The sequence below is a fragment of the Salmo trutta genome, chromosome 30 (genome assembly GCF_901001165.1).
Source record: "Salmo trutta chromosome 30, fSalTru1.1, whole genome shotgun sequence".
Taxonomy (NCBI): Eukaryota; Metazoa; Chordata; class Actinopteri; order Salmoniformes; family Salmonidae; genus Salmo; species Salmo trutta.
Window position 1 is genome coordinate 30,107,527 of NC_042986.1, and position 20,506 is coordinate 30,128,032.

The following is a 20,506-nucleotide window of genomic DNA, read 5'->3' on the forward strand; positions in this document are numbered from 1 at the left end:
TCGTGCTGCCATTGGGTCAGATTCAATGATGGGTGGTGTGTGCATGTCTTGCCCATTTCTGTTGCCTCATTTCCCTCATCACTGATCTGTGAGGATCTATACTTAAACAGCATTAGTTCTGCTTTGCCAGCGAAGCATGCCAACACACACACACACACACACACACACACACACACACACACACACACACACACACACAAATACACACACACACACACAAATACACACACACACACACACACACAAATACACACACACACACACACACACAAATGCACACACACACACACACACACAGTGTGGAATGGGAGGATACTTCACAGTGTGGAATGGGAGGATACTTCACAGTGTGGACAGGGAGGATACTTCACAGTATGGACAGGGAGGATACTTCACAGTGTGGACAGGGAGGACACTTCACAGTGTGGACAGGGAGGATATATCACAGTGTGGACAGGGAGGATACTTCACAGTGTGGACAGAGAGGATACTTCACAGTGTGGACAGGGAGGATACTTCACAGTGTGGACTGGGAGGATACTTCACAGTGTGGACTGGGAGGATACTTCACAGTGTGGACAGGGAGGATATTTCACAGTGTGGACAGGGAGGATACTTCACAAATCAAATCAAATCAAATTTATTTATATAGCCCTTCGTACATCAGCTGAAATCTCAAAGTGCTGTACAGAAACCCAGCCTAAAACCCCAAACAGCAAGCAATGCATGTGAAAGAAGCACGGTGGCTGGGAAAAACTCCCTAGGAAAAACTCCTGAGAAAGTTAGGAAGAAACCTAGAGAGGAACCAGGCTATGAGGGGTGGCCAGTCCTCTTCTGGCTGTGCCGGGTGGATATTATAACAGAACATGGTCAAGATGTTAAAATGTTCGTAAATGACAAGCATGGTCAAATAATAATAATCATAGTAATTGTCGAGGGTGCAACAAGCACGTCCGGTGAAACAGGTCAGGGTTCCGTAGCCGCAGGCAGAACAGTTGAAACTGGAGCAGCAGCATGGCCAGGTGGACTGGGGACAGCAAGGAGTCATCATGCCAGGTAGTCCTGAGGCATGGTCCTAGGGCTCAGGTCCTCCGAGAGAAAGAAAGAAAGAGAGAAGAGAGAATTAGAGAGAGCATATTTACATTCACACAGGACACCGGATAAGACAAGAGAATACTCCAGATGTAACAGACTGACCCTAGCCCCCCGACACATAAACTACTGCAGCATAAATACTGGAGGCTGAGACAGGAGGGATCAGAAGACACTGTGGCCCCATCCGATGATACCCCCGGACAGGGCCAAACAGGCAGGATATAACCCCACCCACTTTGCCAAAGCACAGCCCCCACACCACTAGAGGGATATCTACAACCACCAACTTACCGTCCGAAGACAAGGCCGAGTATAGCCCACAAAGATCTCCGCCACGGCACAACCCAAGGGGGGGGCGCCAACCCAGACAGGAAGACCACGTCAGTGGCTCAACCTACTCAAGTGACGCACCCCTCCCATGGACGGCATGGAAGAACACCAGTAAGTCAGTGACTCAGCTCCTGTAAAAGGGTTAGAGGCAGAGAATCCCAGTGGGAAGAGGGGAACCGACAAGGCAGAGACAGCAAGGGCGGTTCGTTGCTCCAGCCTTTCCGTTCACCTTCACACTCCTGGGCCAGACTATACTTAATCATAGGACCTACTGAAGAGATAAGTCTTCAGTAAAGACTTAAAGGTTGAGACTGAGTCTGCGTCTCTCACATGGGTAGGCAGACCATTCCATAAAAATGGAGCTCTATAGGAGAAAGCCCTACCTCCAGCCGTTTGCTTAGAAATTCTAGGGACAATTAGGAGGCCTGCGTCTTGTGACCATAGCGTACGTGTAGGTATGTACGGCAGGACCAAATCGGAAAGATAGGTAGGAGCAAGCCCATGTAATGCTTTGTAGGTTAGCAGTAAAACCTTGAAATCAGCCCTTGCCTTAACAGGAAGCCAGTGTAGGGAGGCTAGCACTGGAGTAATATGATCAAATTTTTTGGTTCTAGTCAGGATTCTAGCAGCCGTATTTAGCACTAACTGAAGTTTGTTTAGTGCTTTATCCGGGTAGCCGGAAAGTAGAGCATTGCAGTAGTCGAGCCTAGAAGTAACAAAAGCATGGATTCATTTTTCTGCGTCATTTTTGGACAGAAAGTTTCTGATTTTTGCAATGTTACGTAGATGGAAAAAAGCTGTCCTTGAAGCATTCTTGATATGTTCTTCAAAAGAGAGATCAGGGTCCAGAGTAACGCCGAGGTCCTTCACAGTTTTATTTGAGACGACTGTACAACCATCCAGATTAATTGTCAGATTCAACAGAAGATCTCTTTGTTTCTTGGGACCTAGGACAAGCATCTCTGTTTTGTCCGAGTTTAAAAGTAGAACATTTGCAGCCATCCACTTCCTTATGTCTGAAACACAGGCTTCTAGCGAGGGCAATTTTGGGGCTTCACCATGTTTCATTGAAATGTACAGCTGTGTGTCGTCCGCATAGCAGTGAAATTTAACATTATGTTTTCGAATAACATCCCCAAGAGGTAAAATATATAGTGAAAACAATAGTGGTCCTAGAACGGAACCTTGAGGAACACCGAAATTTACAATTGATTTGTCAGAGGACGAACCATTCACAGAGACAAACTGATATCTTTCCGACAGATAAGATCTAAACCAGGCCAGAACTTGTCCATGTAGACCAATTTGGGTTTCCAATCTCTCCAAAAGAATGTGGTGATCGATGGTATCAAAAGCGGCACTAAGATCTAGGAGCATGAGGACAGATGCAGAGCCTCGGTCTGACGTCATTAAAAGGTCATTTACCACCTTCACAAGTGCAGTCTCAGTGCTATGATGGGGTCTAAAACCAGACTGAAGCGTTTCGTATACATTGTTTGTCTTCAGGAAGGCAGTGAGTTGCTGCGCAACAACTTTTTCTAAAATTTTTGAGAGGAATGGAAGATTCGATATAGGCCGATAGTTTTTTATAATTTCTGGGTCAAGATTCGGCTTTTTCAAGAGAGGCTTTATTACTGCCACTTTTAGTGAGCTTGGTACACATCCGGTGGATAGAGAGCCGTTTATTATGTTCAACATAGGAGGGCCAAGCACAGGAAGCAGCTCTTTCAGTAGTTTAGTTGGAATAGGGTCCAGTATGCAGCTTGAGGGTTTGGAGGCCATGATTATTTTCATCATTATGTCAAGAGATATAGTACTAAAACACTTTAGTATCTCCCTTGATCCTAGGTCCTGGCAGAGTTGTGCAGACTCAGGACAATGGAGCCCTGGAGGAATACCCAGATTTAAAGAGGAGTCCGTAATTTGCTTTCTAATGATCATGATCATTAGAAAGCACAGTATGGACTGGGAGGATACTTCACAGTGTGGACTGGGAGGATACTTCACAGTGTGGACAGGGAGGCTATTTCACAGTGTGGACAGGGAGGATACTTCACAGTGTGGACTGGGAGGATACTTCACAGTATGGACAGGGAGGATACTTCACAGTGTGGAATAGGAGGATACTTCACAGTGTGGACAGGGAGGATACTTCACAGTGTGGACAGGGAGGATACTGCACAGTGTGGACAGGGAGGATACTTCACAGTGTGGAATGGGAGGATACGTTGCAGTGTTACACCAACGCCCTCCAGTGCCGCTATAGCACATAGGACCTAGTCAAAGAGCTCTCGTTTGCTTTTAAAACAATGACATTTTAACTCACATTTCTATAATTTAGCAGACACTCTTATCCAAAGCAATTAGGGTTTAGTGCCTTGCTCAAGGGAACATCAACAGATTTTTCTTCTAGTTGACTAGGGGATTCGAACTAGCGACCTTTCAGTTACTTGCCCAACTCTCTTAACCGCTAGGCTACCTGATGCCCAATCATCAGTTAACGGTGCAGAAGCTGGTATTGTGACACTTCCCCGCTCAGAGTTGCACTTGAGATATGAGCATTGCTGTTCAGTGTGGTCAATGACGTGAAACACCTACAGATGTAGGAACTTAATTTGATCACTCTTTTGTTGCTGAGAACTTTCCTGCACAGCATGAAATTGAAACTTGTAGTGTATTCAAGGTTTAAGAAGGCTTCTAAAGTTTGTAATTTCCACTTTAAAATGTCAGACTTGATTTGCCCTAAAGAAAAGTTTATCAACCCCTACAAATAATGTCCATGAATTATAAACCACATAATAATTCACATTTCATGCAAGATTATTATCCTACTGTGAAAAACTGGCTTAAATTAACATCATACATCTGTACGGTTTCTCCTCAGTTCTCCCAATGCATCACATCAATGCTGGAGATATAGATCATTCTAACTTTTTATGTAATGGATGGACTGTCTTATGGTTTTAACTAGACCCATTTTATATAGAACAAAATGTAAAAGGTAGGCAATGCATAGCTGTACATTATGGAATCCAAAACCACAGTGCAGAGAACCACATCTCACAACATAACCTGGCTGTCTCCTCTCTTTGTCTTGCTTAAGGTCTTTCTCTTGTCTTATATTTCGTCTCATGGTTGGCACTCTGAACAATAAATGATGTCTATTGTGTTTTTGCTCTAATGATCCATTGTAATCCTCATTTCACAAAGTGAAAAGCTCATTACTGTGTAATGTTTTATTATTTTGAATCATGAGTTATGTCATTACAGTGTCAGCTCAGGGCAGTGATCTAAATGTGTGTGTATGTGTGAGTGAGTGTGTGCATGCGTGCTTGAGTGTGTATATGTATCCATGTGTGTTTGTGCGTGCGTTCATTCATTTGTGTTTTTGTTTCTCTATTTGTTTCCCTCTCTGTCAAATCTGAATGTTTCTGAGTGTCTGACTCTGTTTCTATAACTGTGTGTCTCACCCTAGGCTGTGTGAGACGGTGGTGCCTCTGGAAGACCCCATCATCACTGAGACCACCTCCACCCTGCAGGAATGGGGTGTGCTGTGGAAGCAACTCTACGTGGTGAGTACCGTTTCACCTCTCACCGGGAGACCTCTGTCTACTGTCGAGGAAACACTGGGTCCGTTCAGATGCAATGTGCAGGGTTAGAAGATCATCAGAAAGGGAACAAGAAAAGGAGCTGCATCCATCCATGCATTACATACTCAGCTCAAGGGATTTGATGAGATAGACATTTTTACCTACAGTATGCAGTTTTCATCCACCTCATTCAATACCTGAAAAACCCATGTCTATTTGCAAGATACTGTGGGATAGTAAGAAATGATTGGGGTTGAACACACTGTACTGCAAATACAGCCCCTTCCCATGAATCCCCATAACATGTCCTAAAGGCTGTCACTCCACTCTATGTCTTCATATTACTGTAAAACCAAAAATAGTCATTGGCCATAAATAATGTCCTAGATAGCTAGCTGTCATAGGCAATTTCACTGTATGTCACTCTGCTGTTACCACAGGTCTTTGTCTAACCTCGTCCCAGATCTCTATGTGCAGTAGCCAACTCCTCTATCGTTGGCATGCCATTCATACCAATGATAGTCAGAGGAGATAGCTGAAGCCCACACAGATCTGGCCCAGGCTAATGTTTACCTGTCATGGTCTATTATAACATCAACTTAAAACCCAATACAGTTCTGTACATTCAGCCAGCATCCTCATCCTCCTCTCACTTTATAAATGTTCCATGAGACCTAAATAAACCCTTCTCATGCTAAGTGTGGAGGGGGCAGGAGCCAGGAGGATGAAGCTACTGAATGTAGCTGCAGCTTGAGCTGAGAGGAGGGAGATGTTGTCGCGCTGGCAGTGTGTTTTTACGTAACCTCTCACTGAGGACTGCTCATGCTCAGAGGAGCCAAGAAGCCTGGGGCAGAACTGTGGTGATGTAACTTCCTGTCAAGCACGACTAATACAAACCATTGATTTAACACTGCACTCATTCTGCCCCACTGTGTGGTAGCCAGTGTAGCCAGTCACCACCATGGTTACCATCCATAAAAAGCAGGATGTATCATTGGCTAGATGTTGACACGTTTATTAGATTTTTCCTTGAATGTTTTGCCCTCGAGGCGTTTTGCTGCCAATTAGAATTCATAGTTGTACTTCAGGGAGCGATGGCTTGAGCATTAATGTGTATCTGTTGTAATGTACATAATTAGGCCTTACAGAACAGCCGTCCGAGATGCCTCATCAACTCTGACTAAAATCTTTGTTTTCCTACAGCCATGAGCAGTTTGAGAGCATGGAATGTTTACCCTCATTAAATGTACATGAACGTTGTGGATGCGCTTAATCTTTGCACTTATTTTAACAAACCTGGGAAGTAGTGTGCACTGCTCAATTAAAAGGGATGTCCTTGGTCATGGAGAAAAGTTTGTTTCCATGAAGCTGTGGCTGATGAAACCCTGTATCACCTGTAGGTCAGCTAGGTAGGACTTACATTTCTTTTATTAATTATGTTAGAACTCGTATGGTAACTAGGTAGACTCCAATGGAACTCGTATGGTAACTAGGTAGACTCCAATGGAACTCGTATGGTAACTAGGTAGCCTCCAATGGAACTCGTATGGTAACTAGGTAGACTCCAATGGAACTTGTATGGTAACTAGGTAGACTCCAATGGAACTCGTATGGTAACTAGGTAGACTCCAATGGAACTCGTATGGTAACTAGGTAGACTCCAATGGAACTCGTATGGTAACTAGGTAGCCTCCAATGGAACTCGTATGGTAACTAGGTAGACTCCAATGGAACTCGTATGGTAACTAGGTAGACTCCAATGGAACTCGTATGGTAACTAGGTAGACTCCAATGGAACTCGTATGGTAACTAGGTAGACTCCAATGGAACTCGTATGGTAACTAGGTAGACTCCAATGGAACTCGTATGGTAACTAGGTAGACTCCAATGGAACTCGTATGGTAACTAGGTAGACTCCAATGGAACTCGTATGGTAACTAGGTAGACTCCAATGGAACTCGTATGGTAACTAGGTAGACTCCAATGGAACTCATATGGTGACTAGGTAGCCTCCAATGGAACTCATATGGTGACTAGGTAGCCTCCAATGGAACACATATGGTAACTAGGTAGACTCCAGTAGAACTCATATGGTAACTAGGCAGCCTCCAGTGGAACTCATTTGGTAACTAAGTTGCCAACAGTAGAACTCATATGGTAACCAGGTAGCCTAGTAGGGCTTGTATTTTTTTTTAATCTTCTTAATTAATTATACTAGTATTTTAGCTCTATCATATGGTATCATTGTCACGACTTCCTCCGAAGTCGGTCCCTCTCCTTGTTCGGGCGACGTTCGGCTGTCATGGCTGTTCGAAGGAACGGACTAAGATGCAGGGTTTTCGTAGTTCCACATATTTATTGACCGTGAAACTAAATGCCATACATAAATAAACTTGAATTACAAAAACAACAAACCGTGACGCAGAGAGGGAAAAAACACACTACTCAAAATATAATCACCCACAAGGACAGGTGGGACAAACATCAACTTAAGTATGGCCTCCAATTAGAGACAACAACAACCAGCTGCCTCTAATTGGAGGTCATGCCAAACAACAACCCACATAGAAATACAAGAACTAGAACCTGAACATAAACATACAAAAACAGATCAACACCCCCTGTCACGCCCTGACCACTCTACCATAGAAAATAACAACTTACTATGGTCAGGACGTGACATCGGCGGTCAACGTTACCAGTCTTCCAGCCATCACTGATCCACCTTTCATTTTCCATTTGTTTTGTCTTCTCTTCCCACACACCTGGTTTCAATCCCATCAATTACATGTTGTGTATTTAACCCTCTGTTCCCCACATGTCCTTGTCCGGTATTGTTGATTGTAAGAGTTTGTGCACGTTATGTCTGGCCTGCGAAGGGTTTTGTCCCGTTGTATTTATTTATTGTGTTTGTTCATGGTGATTTTATATTTAAACTGCACCGTTGTAACATAGTCTTTGCTCTCCTGCGCCTGACTTCTCTGCCGCCAGTACGCACACATTACAATCATATGTAACCTCCAGTAGAAAATAAAGATCCTTGTTGGTTGTTAATAACTGTAACGGCTGTCGTCTGAAGAAGTGGACCAAGGTGCAGCGGAGTTAGTGTTCATTATTAGAATTGAATGTAAACAACATGAACACTATACAAAACAAGAAAAGAGTAAACCGACAGCAAACAGTCCTGTCTGGTACAAAAACACTGACAGAAACAATTACCCACAAAACCCAAAGGAAAAACATGCTCCTTATGTGTGACTCCCAATCAGCAGCAACGAGCTTCAGCTGTGCCTGATTGGGAGCCACACACACGGCCCAAAACAAAGAAATACCAAAACATAGAAAAAGGAACATAGAACGCCCACCCAATGTAACACCCTGGCCTAACCAAAATAAAGAACAAAAACCCCTCTCTATGGCCAGGGCGTTACAGTACCCCCCCCCAAAGGTGCGGACTCCGGCCGCAAAACCTGACTCTGAAGGGGAGGGTCCGGGTGGGCCTTCTTACGGCGGCGGCTCAGGTGCGGGACGTGGCCTCTGCTCCACCCTTGACGTCGCCCTCTTAGGTGGCGCACCTGGCCGCGCCGAAGGTCTGGTGGGCGACGCTGACTGCGCCCGGCTGGCGGGTGGCGATGGTTGCGCCCGGCTGGCGGGCGCCCCTTGTTGCGCCCGGCTGGCGGCCGGCGATGGTTGCGCCCGGCTGGCGGGCGACCCTGGCTGCGCCCGGCTGGCGGGCGACCCTTGTTGCGCCCGGCTGGCGGCCGGCGATGGTTGCGCCCGGCTGGCGGGCAACCCTGGCTGCGCCCGGCTGGCGGGCGGCGATGGTTGCGCCCGGCTGGCGGGCGACCCTGGCTGCTCCGACGGCACTGACCCAGGATTCACCAGGCTGGGGAGACATGACAGAGGCCTGTCCCTAGGCGTAGGCACCGGACTCACCGGGCTGGCGGGCGTCCCTGGCCACTCCGGCAGTTCAGGGCAGTCTGGCCACTCCGGCAGTTCAGGGCAGTCTGGCCACTCCGGCAGTTCAGGGCAGTCTGGCCACTCCGGCAGTTCAGGGCAGTCTGGCCACTCCGGCAGGTCAGGGCAGTCTGGCCACTCCGGCAGGTCAGGGCAGTCTGGCCACTCCGGCAGTTCAGGGCAGTCTGACCACTCCGGCAGTTCAGGGCAGTCTGGCCACTCCGGCAGTTCAGGGCAGTCTGGCCACTCCGGCAGTTCAGGGCAGTCTGGCCACTCCGGCAGTTCAGCGCAGTCTGGCCACTCCGGCAGTTCAGCGCAGTCTGACCTCTCTGGCGACTGTTGACTGGCGGGCAGCTCTAACGACTGTTGACTGGCGGGCAGCTCTGACGACTGTTGACTGGCGGGCAGCTCTGACGACTGTTGACTGGCGGGCAGCTCTGACGACTGTTGACTGGCGGGCAGCTCTGACGACTGTTGACTGGCGGGCAGCTCTGACGACTGTTGACTGGCGGGCAGCTCTGACAACTGTTGACTGGCGGGCAGCTCTGACGACTGTTGACTGGCGGGCAGCTCTGACGACTGTTGACTGGCAGGGCTGGGGACACGCACCTTGGGCTTGGTGCGGGGAGCAGGGACGGGCCGGACAGGACTGTGGACACGCACCTTGGGCTTGGTGCGGGGAGCAGGGACGGACCGGACAGGACTGGGGACATGCACTGTGGACTTGGTGCGGGGAGCAGGGACGGGCCAGACAGGACTGTGAACACACACTGGTGAACTGAAGCGTGGAGCCGGTTTTGCCACTCGTCCTGGCTGGATGCCCTTCCTAGCACGGCATGTGCTGGGCATGTCCACCGGACGCACCGGGCTGTGCGGACGCACTGGCGACACAGCGCGCAACTCCGCCTCCCATGGCTCCTCCTCCAGATCTTCCTTCAGCAGGTCCTCAATAAACCACCTCATCTGTATCACCTCCTCTGCCGTCATCCCCCACGAGAGCAGTGGTCTGGGCTCCTCCTCTGCCCTTCCGGACCACCCCATTAGCCCCCCCAAAAAAATTTCTTGGGGTGTCTTCCGGGCTTCCTCGACCGACGCCAGCGACCCCATCTGCTGGCCGGCGTCTCCTCCATTGCCCGGACCTCCCTCTTCCGCTGCTTGGTCCCTTGGTGGTGGGTAATTCTGTAACGGCTGTCGTCTGAAGAAGTGGACCAAGGTGCAGCGGAGTTAGTGTTCATTATTAGAATTTAATGTAAACAACATGAACACTATACAAAACAAGAAAAGAGTAAACCGACAGCAAACAGTCCTGTCTGGTACAAAAACACTGACAGAAACAATTACCCACAAAACCCAAAGGAAAAACATGCTCCTTATGTGTGACTCCCAATCAGCAGCAACGAGCTTCAGCTGTGCCTGATTGGGAGCCACACACACGGCCCAAAACAAAGAAATACCAAAACATAGAAAAAGGAACATAGAACGCCCACCCAATGTAACACCCTGGCCTAACCAAAATAAAGAACAAAAACCCCTCTCTATGGCCAGGGCGTTACAATAACAGAGAAACAGGCTTCACTGAACCATTTTCCTTAATAGCGGCATAATTCCGGCATAATTATTTCATGGCACAGCCATGTCACAGTGTGTTTTATTAACACTCATTACACTTTCATAACCCTGACCTTCTACTGTCAGGAGGAACACCTGCACTCTGACAGTAGCTAGTTTTTTAGCTCTGTGTTTCATAATGGAAGTATATTTAAAACCAGGGATCGAATCATGAGGCTGCCTGGAGCTGGAGGTACTGGGTTCTCCCATAGCAGACCAGGGAACTCTCATCAACATAGAGGTACTAACATGGAGACGTCATTGTTCAGACCAATATACAGTAGGCATACTACAGTGTGGGAGTCTCCAAGACTAAAAGTGTATTGAACCATGTAATGTCATATGCAATGTTCTGTGTTTTGATCATATTGTTGTGTATGTGATCCACACAGAAGCACAAGGTGGACCTGTTCCACAAACTGCGTCATGTGATGAATGAGCTCATCGACCTGCGCCGGCAGCTCATCCAGGGTCACCTGGCCCAAGACCAGACCAGAGAGATCAAACGCCACATAACTGTGCGCCTGGACTGGGGCAACGAGTGAGTTACTGTACTGTATTGCATGGGCAAGAGCCCATATTGAGTGTGACCGCGTGTGTGTATCATGTTACAGTATATAATGTAGATGTAATGTAATGACACAGTCATTTAGCAGATGCGTCTATCCAAAGAGACTTCTAGTACTTATCAGAGTACTTATGCAGTACTCTATAGTTGGCCCCAAGGGGAATGAATTGATCCCAGGTCCTTGGTGTTGCCAGCACCATGCTCTATCCATCCTACGGGTGCTCCTATGTTGTGCTCCTATCTTTTTAAAGTTTGGAGCACCAGTGCTACCGACAATTTTTTTTATTTAGAGCCCTGGACATGATGCTGTGCTGTTGATGAGAACATTGTCAACATCAGATATAAATTCCTGCTGTGCCCATAGAAGAGGAAGCAATGTGAATTATATTGTGCTTACTGAATGAAGCAAAGTGAGCTATCCTTAATGATTGATCCTACGTTATCAACTAGATTAGTAGCCACCCGTAGAGAGAGCTCTCTGGGCTCCGTCCTCATCATCCAAGGAAGAGCTTAAAATGAAATGGCCATCTGTTGGGTCAACTTGAACTTTTCCCTAAATCTTAGTTAAATGGATTTGGGTGAACTTTAGATACTTAAAAAATATGTATATTTAGCTAAACTGCATACAACATAAAAACACAGTTTAGTTGGGAATTTGTATGAATGTTAACGTGCTGCCAATTAGCTAATTAGTTGTTCAGACAGTGCTTATTAATGAGGGGTAGTATTTCGATGAGGCAATGCTTTTTGAAAGAAATGTTTTTGAATGTCAGTTTTGTGTTTTCTTGGATGGTTAATGTTATGATTTGTGGACTCCCCATCTCTCTCTCTCTCTCTCTCTCTCTCTCTCTCTCTCTCTCTCTCTCTCTCTCTCTCTCTCTCTCTCAATAGGCACCTTGGCTTGGACCTTGTTCCTAGAAAGGAGTTTGAAATGGTGGATCCGGATCATATCAGTGTATCTGAACTCTACAAATTGGTACTGCGAACATATGAAACTTTTTCTGTAATTGGTGCATTCCGTACATGGCCATATTATGTGGGTGTTATCTGTGAATGCAAATGTATTACACATCATTATCCCTGTTAACCCCCTGGCCATTATCGATATCTCTGTCAACCCCCTGGCCATTATTGATATCTCTGTCAACCCCCTGGCCATTATTGATATCTCTGTCAACCCCCTGGCCATTATCGATATCTCTGTCAACCCCCTGGCCATTATCGTTATCTCTGTCAACCCCCTGGCCATTATCGTTATCTCTCTCAACCCCCTGGCCATTATCGTTATCTCTGTCAACCGTCTGGCCATTAAGAAAACAGTGATCCTCAAGATGCAGGTCATGAATCTTGTTCCAGAGGCAGCTCTGGTCACTAGCTGGCACAGCCACATAGTCATCAATTATTTGTATTTTTTTTAAACCTAACCCTAACCACAATGTTAACCTTAAAGCCTAACCCTTATACCTTGAATTAAGACCAAAAAGCATTTTTTTTCCTTTCATTCATTTTTACAATATAGCCAATTTTGTCTTTGCAGCTCAGTTCCGCCTCCAGGACAAGACTCATCCCAAAGTTCACCTGTCCTCAAGATGTGCATTTACTATGCATTATTATACATGCATAGTGTACTTCCACAGATATTATACATGCATAGTGTTCTTCCACAGATATTATACATGCATAGTGTACTTCCACAGATATTATACATGCATAGTGTACTTCCACAGATATTATACTTGCATAGTGTACTTCCACAGATATTATACTTGCATAGTGTACTTCCACAGATATTATACATGCATAGTGTTCTTCCACAGATATTATACATGCATAGTGTACTTCCACAGATATTATACATGCATAGTGTACTTCCACAGATATTATACTTGCATAGTGTACTTCCACAGATATTATACTTGCATAGTGTACTTCCACAGATATTATACTTGCATAGTGTACTTCCACAGATATTATACATGCATAGTGTACTTCCACAGATATTATACTTGCATAGTGTACTTCCACAGATATTATACATGCATAGTGTACTTCCACAGATATTATACATGCATAGTGTACTTCCACAGATATGACTCTTGTGTGTGATAGTATTCTAATAGAAGTGTGTGGGTGTTAATTATTTATTTGTATGGTACACTGACACAGAGAGAGTGTTTATGCAAATGAATGTTGGATTCTTTTTGCGATTCCTTTACACTTGTGTGTGTGTGTATAAGGTAGTTGTTGTGCAATTGTTAGGTTATATTACTTGTTAGATATTACTGCATGGTCGGAACTAGAAGCACAAGCATTTCGCTACACTTGCATTAACATCTGCTAACCATGTGTATGTGACAAATACATTTGATTTGATTTTGTTTGTGTGTGAGTGTGTGTGTGTGCATATGCCTGTGTGATATATGATTTTGTGTGTGCCTGCCTTCTTATGAACGTGTAAATGTGTGTGTGTGTGTGTGTGTGTGTCTTGTATGCATTTTCTGAGTGAGGGTGTTTTGGAGTGCGTGTGCATGTGTGTGTGTGCGTGTGCATGTGTGCGTGTGTGTGTGCGTGTGCGTGTGTGTGTTAGGGAATGTGCCGATAATCAAATCATCCATAGGAAGGTGACTCATGAGAGGCGCGACTCCGCTGTTGTGGATCTAACCATTTCATCCCCCCTATTCTTTAAGCGCACATTGCTGTCATATTGAGTTTGTCCCTCTCCCAGCATGCACGTGACTCTCACAAGTGAGAATGTGCTGTGACAACCTAGGAGAGATTTTGTAAAACACACACGTTGGGTTATTGTAAATTAATTACATGTTACAGTCTGGGTTACGTAAACTAATCCCATCTCCAGTTAAGAAATAATAAATAAGTTATATCCTAAATGTTCTCTTGGGATTTTCAATAAGCTGTAGTAACGTAGGAGGGAGTTCTAAACTATAGTAATGTATGAGGGAGTTCTAAACTATAGTAATGTAGGAGGGAGTTCTAAACTATAGTAACGTAGGAGGGAGTTTTAAACTATAGAAATGTAGGAGGGAGTTCTAAACTATAGTAATGTAGGAGGGAGTTCTAAACTATAGTAATGTAGGATGGAGTTCTAAACTATAGTAATGTAGGATGGAGTTCTAAACTATAGTAATGTAGGAGAGAGTTCTAAACTATAGTAATGTAGGAGAGAGTTCTAAACTATAGTAATGGAGGAGGGAGTTCTAAACTATAGTAATGTAGGATGGAGTTCTAAACTATAGTAATGTAGGAGGGAGTTCTAAACTATAGTAACGTAGGAGGGAGTTCTAAACTATAGTAATGTAGGAGGGAGTTCTAAAAAATAGTAATGTAGGATGGTGTTCTAAACTATAGTAATATAGGAGAGAGTTCTAAACTATAGTAATGTAGGAGAGAGTTCTAAACTATAGTAATGGAGGAGGGAGTTCTAAACTATAGTAATGTAGGATGGAGTTCTAAACTATAGTAATGTAGGAGGGAGTTCTAAACTATAGTAATGTAGGAGGGAGTTCTAAACTATAGTAATGTAGGATGGAGTTCTAAACTATAGTAATGTAGGATGGAGTTCTAAACTATAGTAATGTAGGAGAGAGTTCTAAACTATAGTAATGTAGGAGAGAGTTCTAAACTATAGTAATGGAGGAGGGACTTTTAAACTATATTAATGTAGGATGGAGTTCTAAACTATAGTAATGTAGGAGGGAGTTCTAAACTTTAGTAACGTAGGAGGGAGTTCTAAACTATAGTAACGTAGGAGGGAGTTCTAAACTATAGTAACGTAGGAGGGAGTTCTAAACTATAGTAACGTAGGAGGGAGTTCTAAACTATAGTAATGTAGGAGGGAGTTCTAAGATAAGTTTACAACTCCAGTGAAAGAAGATTAGAAATACTCAGCCAGATCCAGAATTAGCTAAGTGTAGTCACTGCTCAGAGTAGATAGATAGATGCCCATGTCATGTCTTGGGGGAAGCCATCTTGGAAATGGTAGACCCAGTCTGACCAATAGTAAAGGGTCCAACTTCCCAGCGGTCGACCTATTATACCTGTGCCTTTTTTTGCGGCTTTGCAGGAAGATTGTTAGTGCAGTAAGTGCTTGGCCCAGAAACAACAGCGTGGCGCTTCCCTGCCAAAAAGCCTCCTCACTCTGTCGATGAAAGTGAACTTGTTTTTGGCAGGATACACAGGCCTTGGCGCCTCTTCAGGCAGGAGTAAAGGAGATCTCTAAGGTTGCAGAGCACAGAGGTGTGTGTGTGTGTGTGTGTGTGTGTGTCTGTGTGTGTGACTATGTGTGTGTGTAGGTGATAGAGGCTTTGTCCTCTTGTCTCCCACGGGCTAACGTTCTACCTCGTGGGCTTATTTTAGGGATACAGCTCACTGAAACAGCCTCTTGGCAAAATTGGTGGGCGCCTTTTTATCAGATTTCATGCATCTATTGCACTGTACTATAGAACAGGTGTGGGTTCTTTGTGAGGCCTGATTTGAGGTGTACAAACATAACTAGTTTAATGATCATGAGTAAGAAGACAATAAAATGGGTTGACTAAACTGAAATCTTTCTCTCTTTCCCTCTGTGTACCCCACAGCATGCATCCAGCCGACACAGTGGCCAACCAAGCACAAACCAGGTATGACCTCAATTAAATCTACAACGCTAGATAACCAGTTAAGATACAGTATATGAGAACTTGACACGCCACCATTTTTTATGATTACCAACACTTTGTCACTCATTCAATTGAAAATATCATTTTACTGATAAAACACAAGGCACCATTTTGAATGATCAACTTCGCCATCAACACTACCATAAACACAACACAAACACAAATCCATTCAATGTGAACGATCACCTAGCTTACAAACCACATCCACTATAATGTCTACTACACGGTGACAACCTTCACAGGGTAGATACACGTAGCATGTGTGCAGCGCAGTCGGAGCTTTGCCCCGCAGTAAGGACCTGTCTTGTTAGTGTTCGTCGTCCGTTCGTTCTCAGGGCGACAGCATGCGTCAGCGTCATGGAGACGGTTGCCATGTTCCGGTACAGCACCACCTCTTCATCAACTTGAAGAGCTTCACCTATAACACCATCAGCGAGGACGCAGACGTCTTCTTCTCCCTCTACGACACCCGCGACAACAAACAGATCAGGTCACTATACGCACAGTCAACACTCTATACACACACAGGACACACACAGGACACATTCACACACAGGACATATTCACACAACCTCTACATGAACACGTGAAAGAACATGCTGGTCAGGTACTTGAGGGAGGACCACAGGACACACATGTGGACACCTTTTCCCTCTATGATGCACGTGACAATAAGCAGACTACTGGAGGGAGGGGCTGCAGGACACACACACACGTAAACATACAGGCAGGGGCGTCATGCACCCATTATTTTAGAGAGGGCATGAATTACACAAGGGTGGAGGGATGATAGGAAATCAGAGAATTTAGAATTTTTCAAACAAATGAAACAGCTTTATCCAGCACTCTAACGCCGTAATCATTGTGGCTAATTCTATGTAAAAAGAAATATAGCATACCTCTTTGCCTGTTCAATTGTCATTTTAATGTATCAATCAAATTGATTATTTAACAACTTGTATGCCTAGGAGTTTAGTACAACTGCCATCCTTGTATATCGTCTCATAACCCAAGAATTAAATACATTTTTGTATTTTCTAAAGTCTAGCAACCTTGCCAGCAGGCATGCCAGCTTAGATAGTTAGACAAGCTACTCTAACTTGATTGGTAGCCTGAAATGGCTTGATAGCTAGTTATGAGATTGGGAACCTATCTGGGCTAGCTAAAGCCACTAGGTTAGTATTATAGAGAGACAACCAAACATTTTAATTGTATTTATTCATCAAGAAGGTGTCATTGGCTAAATCAGGGGTTCCAAAACTTATTGGGCCCACGACCCCATATCTGAATATTCTCGCGACCCCATCCATGTGAAAGAAATTATGTAATTAACAGCCAGTGTTTACTTTTTTATTTGGAGCTATGGCAGCCAATTTAAAAACATTCTAACAGTATTTTCTCAACTCATCCTCACATACTTTTAATGTTGGGCAGTTAATTGCAAATTAGTCTGACATAATGTCTGTTATCTCACCACCACTAATGAGATGGGTGTGTTTGATGTGTGTCGCATCGGATCTCCTCAAAGTCAGGGGGCGTGGTCGACAATGTGCACCTCATCTCTGCTGTCACATCCAGCCTGGATCAATATTGGGTATTAATGCAGACGAGAGCACTGAATCCAGCTTCACACAGATATGTGCTGGCAAAGGGTAGCCTACATTACATTTTTTATTTTATTATAATATTCTTTTGACTTTTACCCCTTTTTCTCCCCAATTTTTTGTAGTTTGTAGTGACGCCTCAAGCACTGCGATGGCCTACCATGAATTGTATGGTTCTTTCAAGACAATTGGGAAAATACGAGGCCAAAGCATGACGTCAGGTATCTTTAGGTCGGAAAGACAGAACTCTAGAAAGAGGCACAAGTTCCCAAGTTGGAATTCCGAGTTGGGTGACTGTTCAAAAGGATTTTCTTTCCGAGGTCCCAGTGGTCTCAAATGCACTGAAGTCAGAAGTCAGATATTTTCTAGGTCCCAGTGGTCTCAAATGCACTGAAGTCAGAAGTCAGATATTTTCTAGTTTCCCAGTTCTTTTTGAACACTATTTATTCCCTTTGTGTCAGGAATTGAAAATCCTCCGTAGTGACCCATGAATGCGTTGTCTGCAGCATTCGGTCAAATGACATCTCGATCAGCTGTTCGATTTCACATACCGGCATGTCAACTGAGCCAGGATCACAGTGAAACGGATTGGGAAGTAGGTCCGTCCCAAAGTGCTCTTCAAAGCGCTGGATTTGAGCAGTCATCCTACTGATATTGTTTTCTGTTATCTGTTCACTACACAGAAAGTCAACCAAGTCTGTTTTTTTATATCCATTGTGAATAACAACAGTTCCTCTCTCAATGTAAAAAATCTTTCCATCACTCCCCCTCAATAACCACCAAGCCTCAGTGTGAAATAGAACATTATCATGCTCTGATCCCATGTTTCCACATAGTTTTGTGAACAGGCGTGCGCTCAGTGGATGTGGTTTGATGTAGTTTACAATCAAAGTTACCTGCTGTAGTATATCTCCCAGTTCTGTGCTCACAGCTCTTTTGCCACCAGTTGCTCTCGGTGGATCATACAATGCGTCCATATGGCAGAACTTGAGTGCAGAGGACTGGCCACTCTCCCGTGATAGATGGAACCCCATCTGTGTAAAAGCCCACCATTCGATCCCATATGGAATCAGTTTTTCGTCAATATAGACATCCAGCACACTGAAAATCCCATATGCGTTTCATGCTCAGGAATCCTGACGCAAAACAATATGTCCTTGTGAAAAGCATCCCACGACCGGACTGGTGACATGCACTTCAGGGCGAGTGCGGGGAGCTGGCACACGACGTACCGGACTGGAGGCTCTCTATGGTCAGGGTGTGACACAAAGTGCTGTACAGAAACCCAGCCTAAAACCCCAAACAGCAAGCAATGCAGGTGTAGAAGCACGATGGCTAGGAAAACGTCCCTAGAAAGGCCAAAACCTAAGAAGAAACCTAGAGAGGAACCAGGCTATGAGGGGTGGCCAGTCCTCTTCTGGCTGTGCCGGGTGGAGATTATAACAGAATATACAAATATGTTGACATCCCTGTTAGTTTACATTTCTCCTTTGCCAAGATAATCCATCAACCTGACATGTGTCGCATATAAAGAAGCTGATTAAACAGCATGATCATTACAAAGGTGCACCTTGTGCTGGGGACAATCAAAGGCCATTCTTAAATATGCCGTTTTTTTCACACAACATAATGCCACAGATGTCCTAATTTTGAGGGAGTGTGCAATTGGCATGCTGACTGCAGGAATCTCCACCAGCGCTGTTGCCAGAGAATTGAATGTTCATTTATCTACCTTAAGCTACCTCCAACGTTGTTTTAGAGAAATTGGCAGTACTTCCAACCGGCCTCACAACCGCAGACCAGGCCCACGCCCAGCTTCTTCACCTGAGGGATCGTCTGAGACCAGCCACCAGGACAGTTGATGAAATTGAGGAGTATTTCTGTATTTCTGTAATAAAGTCCTTTTGTGGGGAAAAACTCATTTTGATTGGCTGGGCCTGGCTTCAATGGTTGGGCCTGGCTCCCAAGTAGGTGGGCCTATGCCCTCCTAGGCCCAACCATGGCTGCACTCTGCCCAGTCATGTGAAATCCATAGATTAGGGCCTAATTAATTTATTTCAATTGACTGATTTCCTTATATGAACTCTAACTTAGTAAAATCATTGACAGTTTTGCATTTCTCTGTTCAATATATATATTTTTTTAAATATATACAGTAACAGTCAAAAGTTTGGACATACCTACTCATTCAATGGTTTTTATTTATTGTACTATTTTCTACATTGTATAAATGTAAAGACATCAGAACTATGAAATAACACATATGGAATCATGTAGTAACAAAATAAGTGTTAAACAAATCAAAATATATTTTAGAATTCTTCAAAGTAGCCACCCTTTGCCTTGATGACAGCTTTGCAACACTCTTGGCATTCTCTCAACCAGCTTCATGAGGTAGTCACCTGGAATGCATTTCAATTAACAGGTGTGCCTTGTTCAAAGTACGTTTTTGGAATTTCGTTCCTTCTTAATGCGTTTCAGCCAATCAGTTGTGTTGTGACAAGGTAGGGATGGTATACAGAAGATAGACCTATTTGTACACACACCCCCCCACCCACAACATGTCACCCTTACTAGAGGGCATAGTAGACATCCCCCCCCCCCCCCCACACACAACATGTCACCCTTACTTAGCGCAAGGCCACTTCGCTCATGTGTCCTATTTACACACGATACAGGACTGCTTAGGGTTCCTTTCACTTTGTAAATAGATGATTTGTCTCAGTGGGACTTCCTGGTTTTAATAAGGATTCAATTAAAAACAATGTGCCTTAATTCATGTAATATTTTGTATGTTGTATCTCCCTTCTTAGTGAGAAGTTTATGGTGAGACTAAACAAAAATGGAGGGCCAAAGAACCCAGAGAAAGTGGACCGTCTGTGCGCTCTCTTCACGGTAACTCTTCGCTCTCCTCGCTCACATGATGCCACTGATAAACACTAATAGGATTTTAGCTTTGGATTAGCTATTCATGGATTATGTGATTCAACAGCAATAACAGTAAAACAGCAATAATCCAAATAAATAATGTAGTTACCTAATGTGGAAACATCCATGCACTGGCTACAGTGTTTTGTG

General features: G+C 44.5%; 1 protein-coding gene across 8 annotated transcripts in view; it reads left to right on the forward strand.

Moving 5' to 3' along the window:
* Positions 1-20,506, forward strand: part of LOC115168486 (dedicator of cytokinesis protein 3) — an 84,129-nt gene that overhangs the window by 35,684 nt on the left and 27,939 nt on the right. For 5 of the 8 annotated variants that reach the window (XM_029723815.1, XM_029723818.1, XM_029723820.1 and 2 more), the window contains exons 5-10: positions 4,901-4,997; positions 10,973-11,121; positions 12,040-12,124; positions 15,744-15,785; positions 16,136-16,314; positions 20,242-20,323. In XM_029723815.1, the coding sequence (XP_029579675.1) occupies positions 4,901-4,997; positions 10,973-11,121; positions 12,040-12,124; positions 15,744-15,785; positions 16,136-16,314; positions 20,242-20,323 (634 nt within the window). Of the gene's footprint in view, positions 1-4,900; positions 4,998-10,972; positions 11,122-12,039; positions 12,125-13,653; positions 15,403-15,743; positions 15,786-16,135; positions 16,315-20,241; positions 20,324-20,506 lie in introns of those variants that run through there. The other 3 variants (XM_029723821.1, XM_029723822.1, XM_029723823.1) reach the window with 2 other exon arrangements.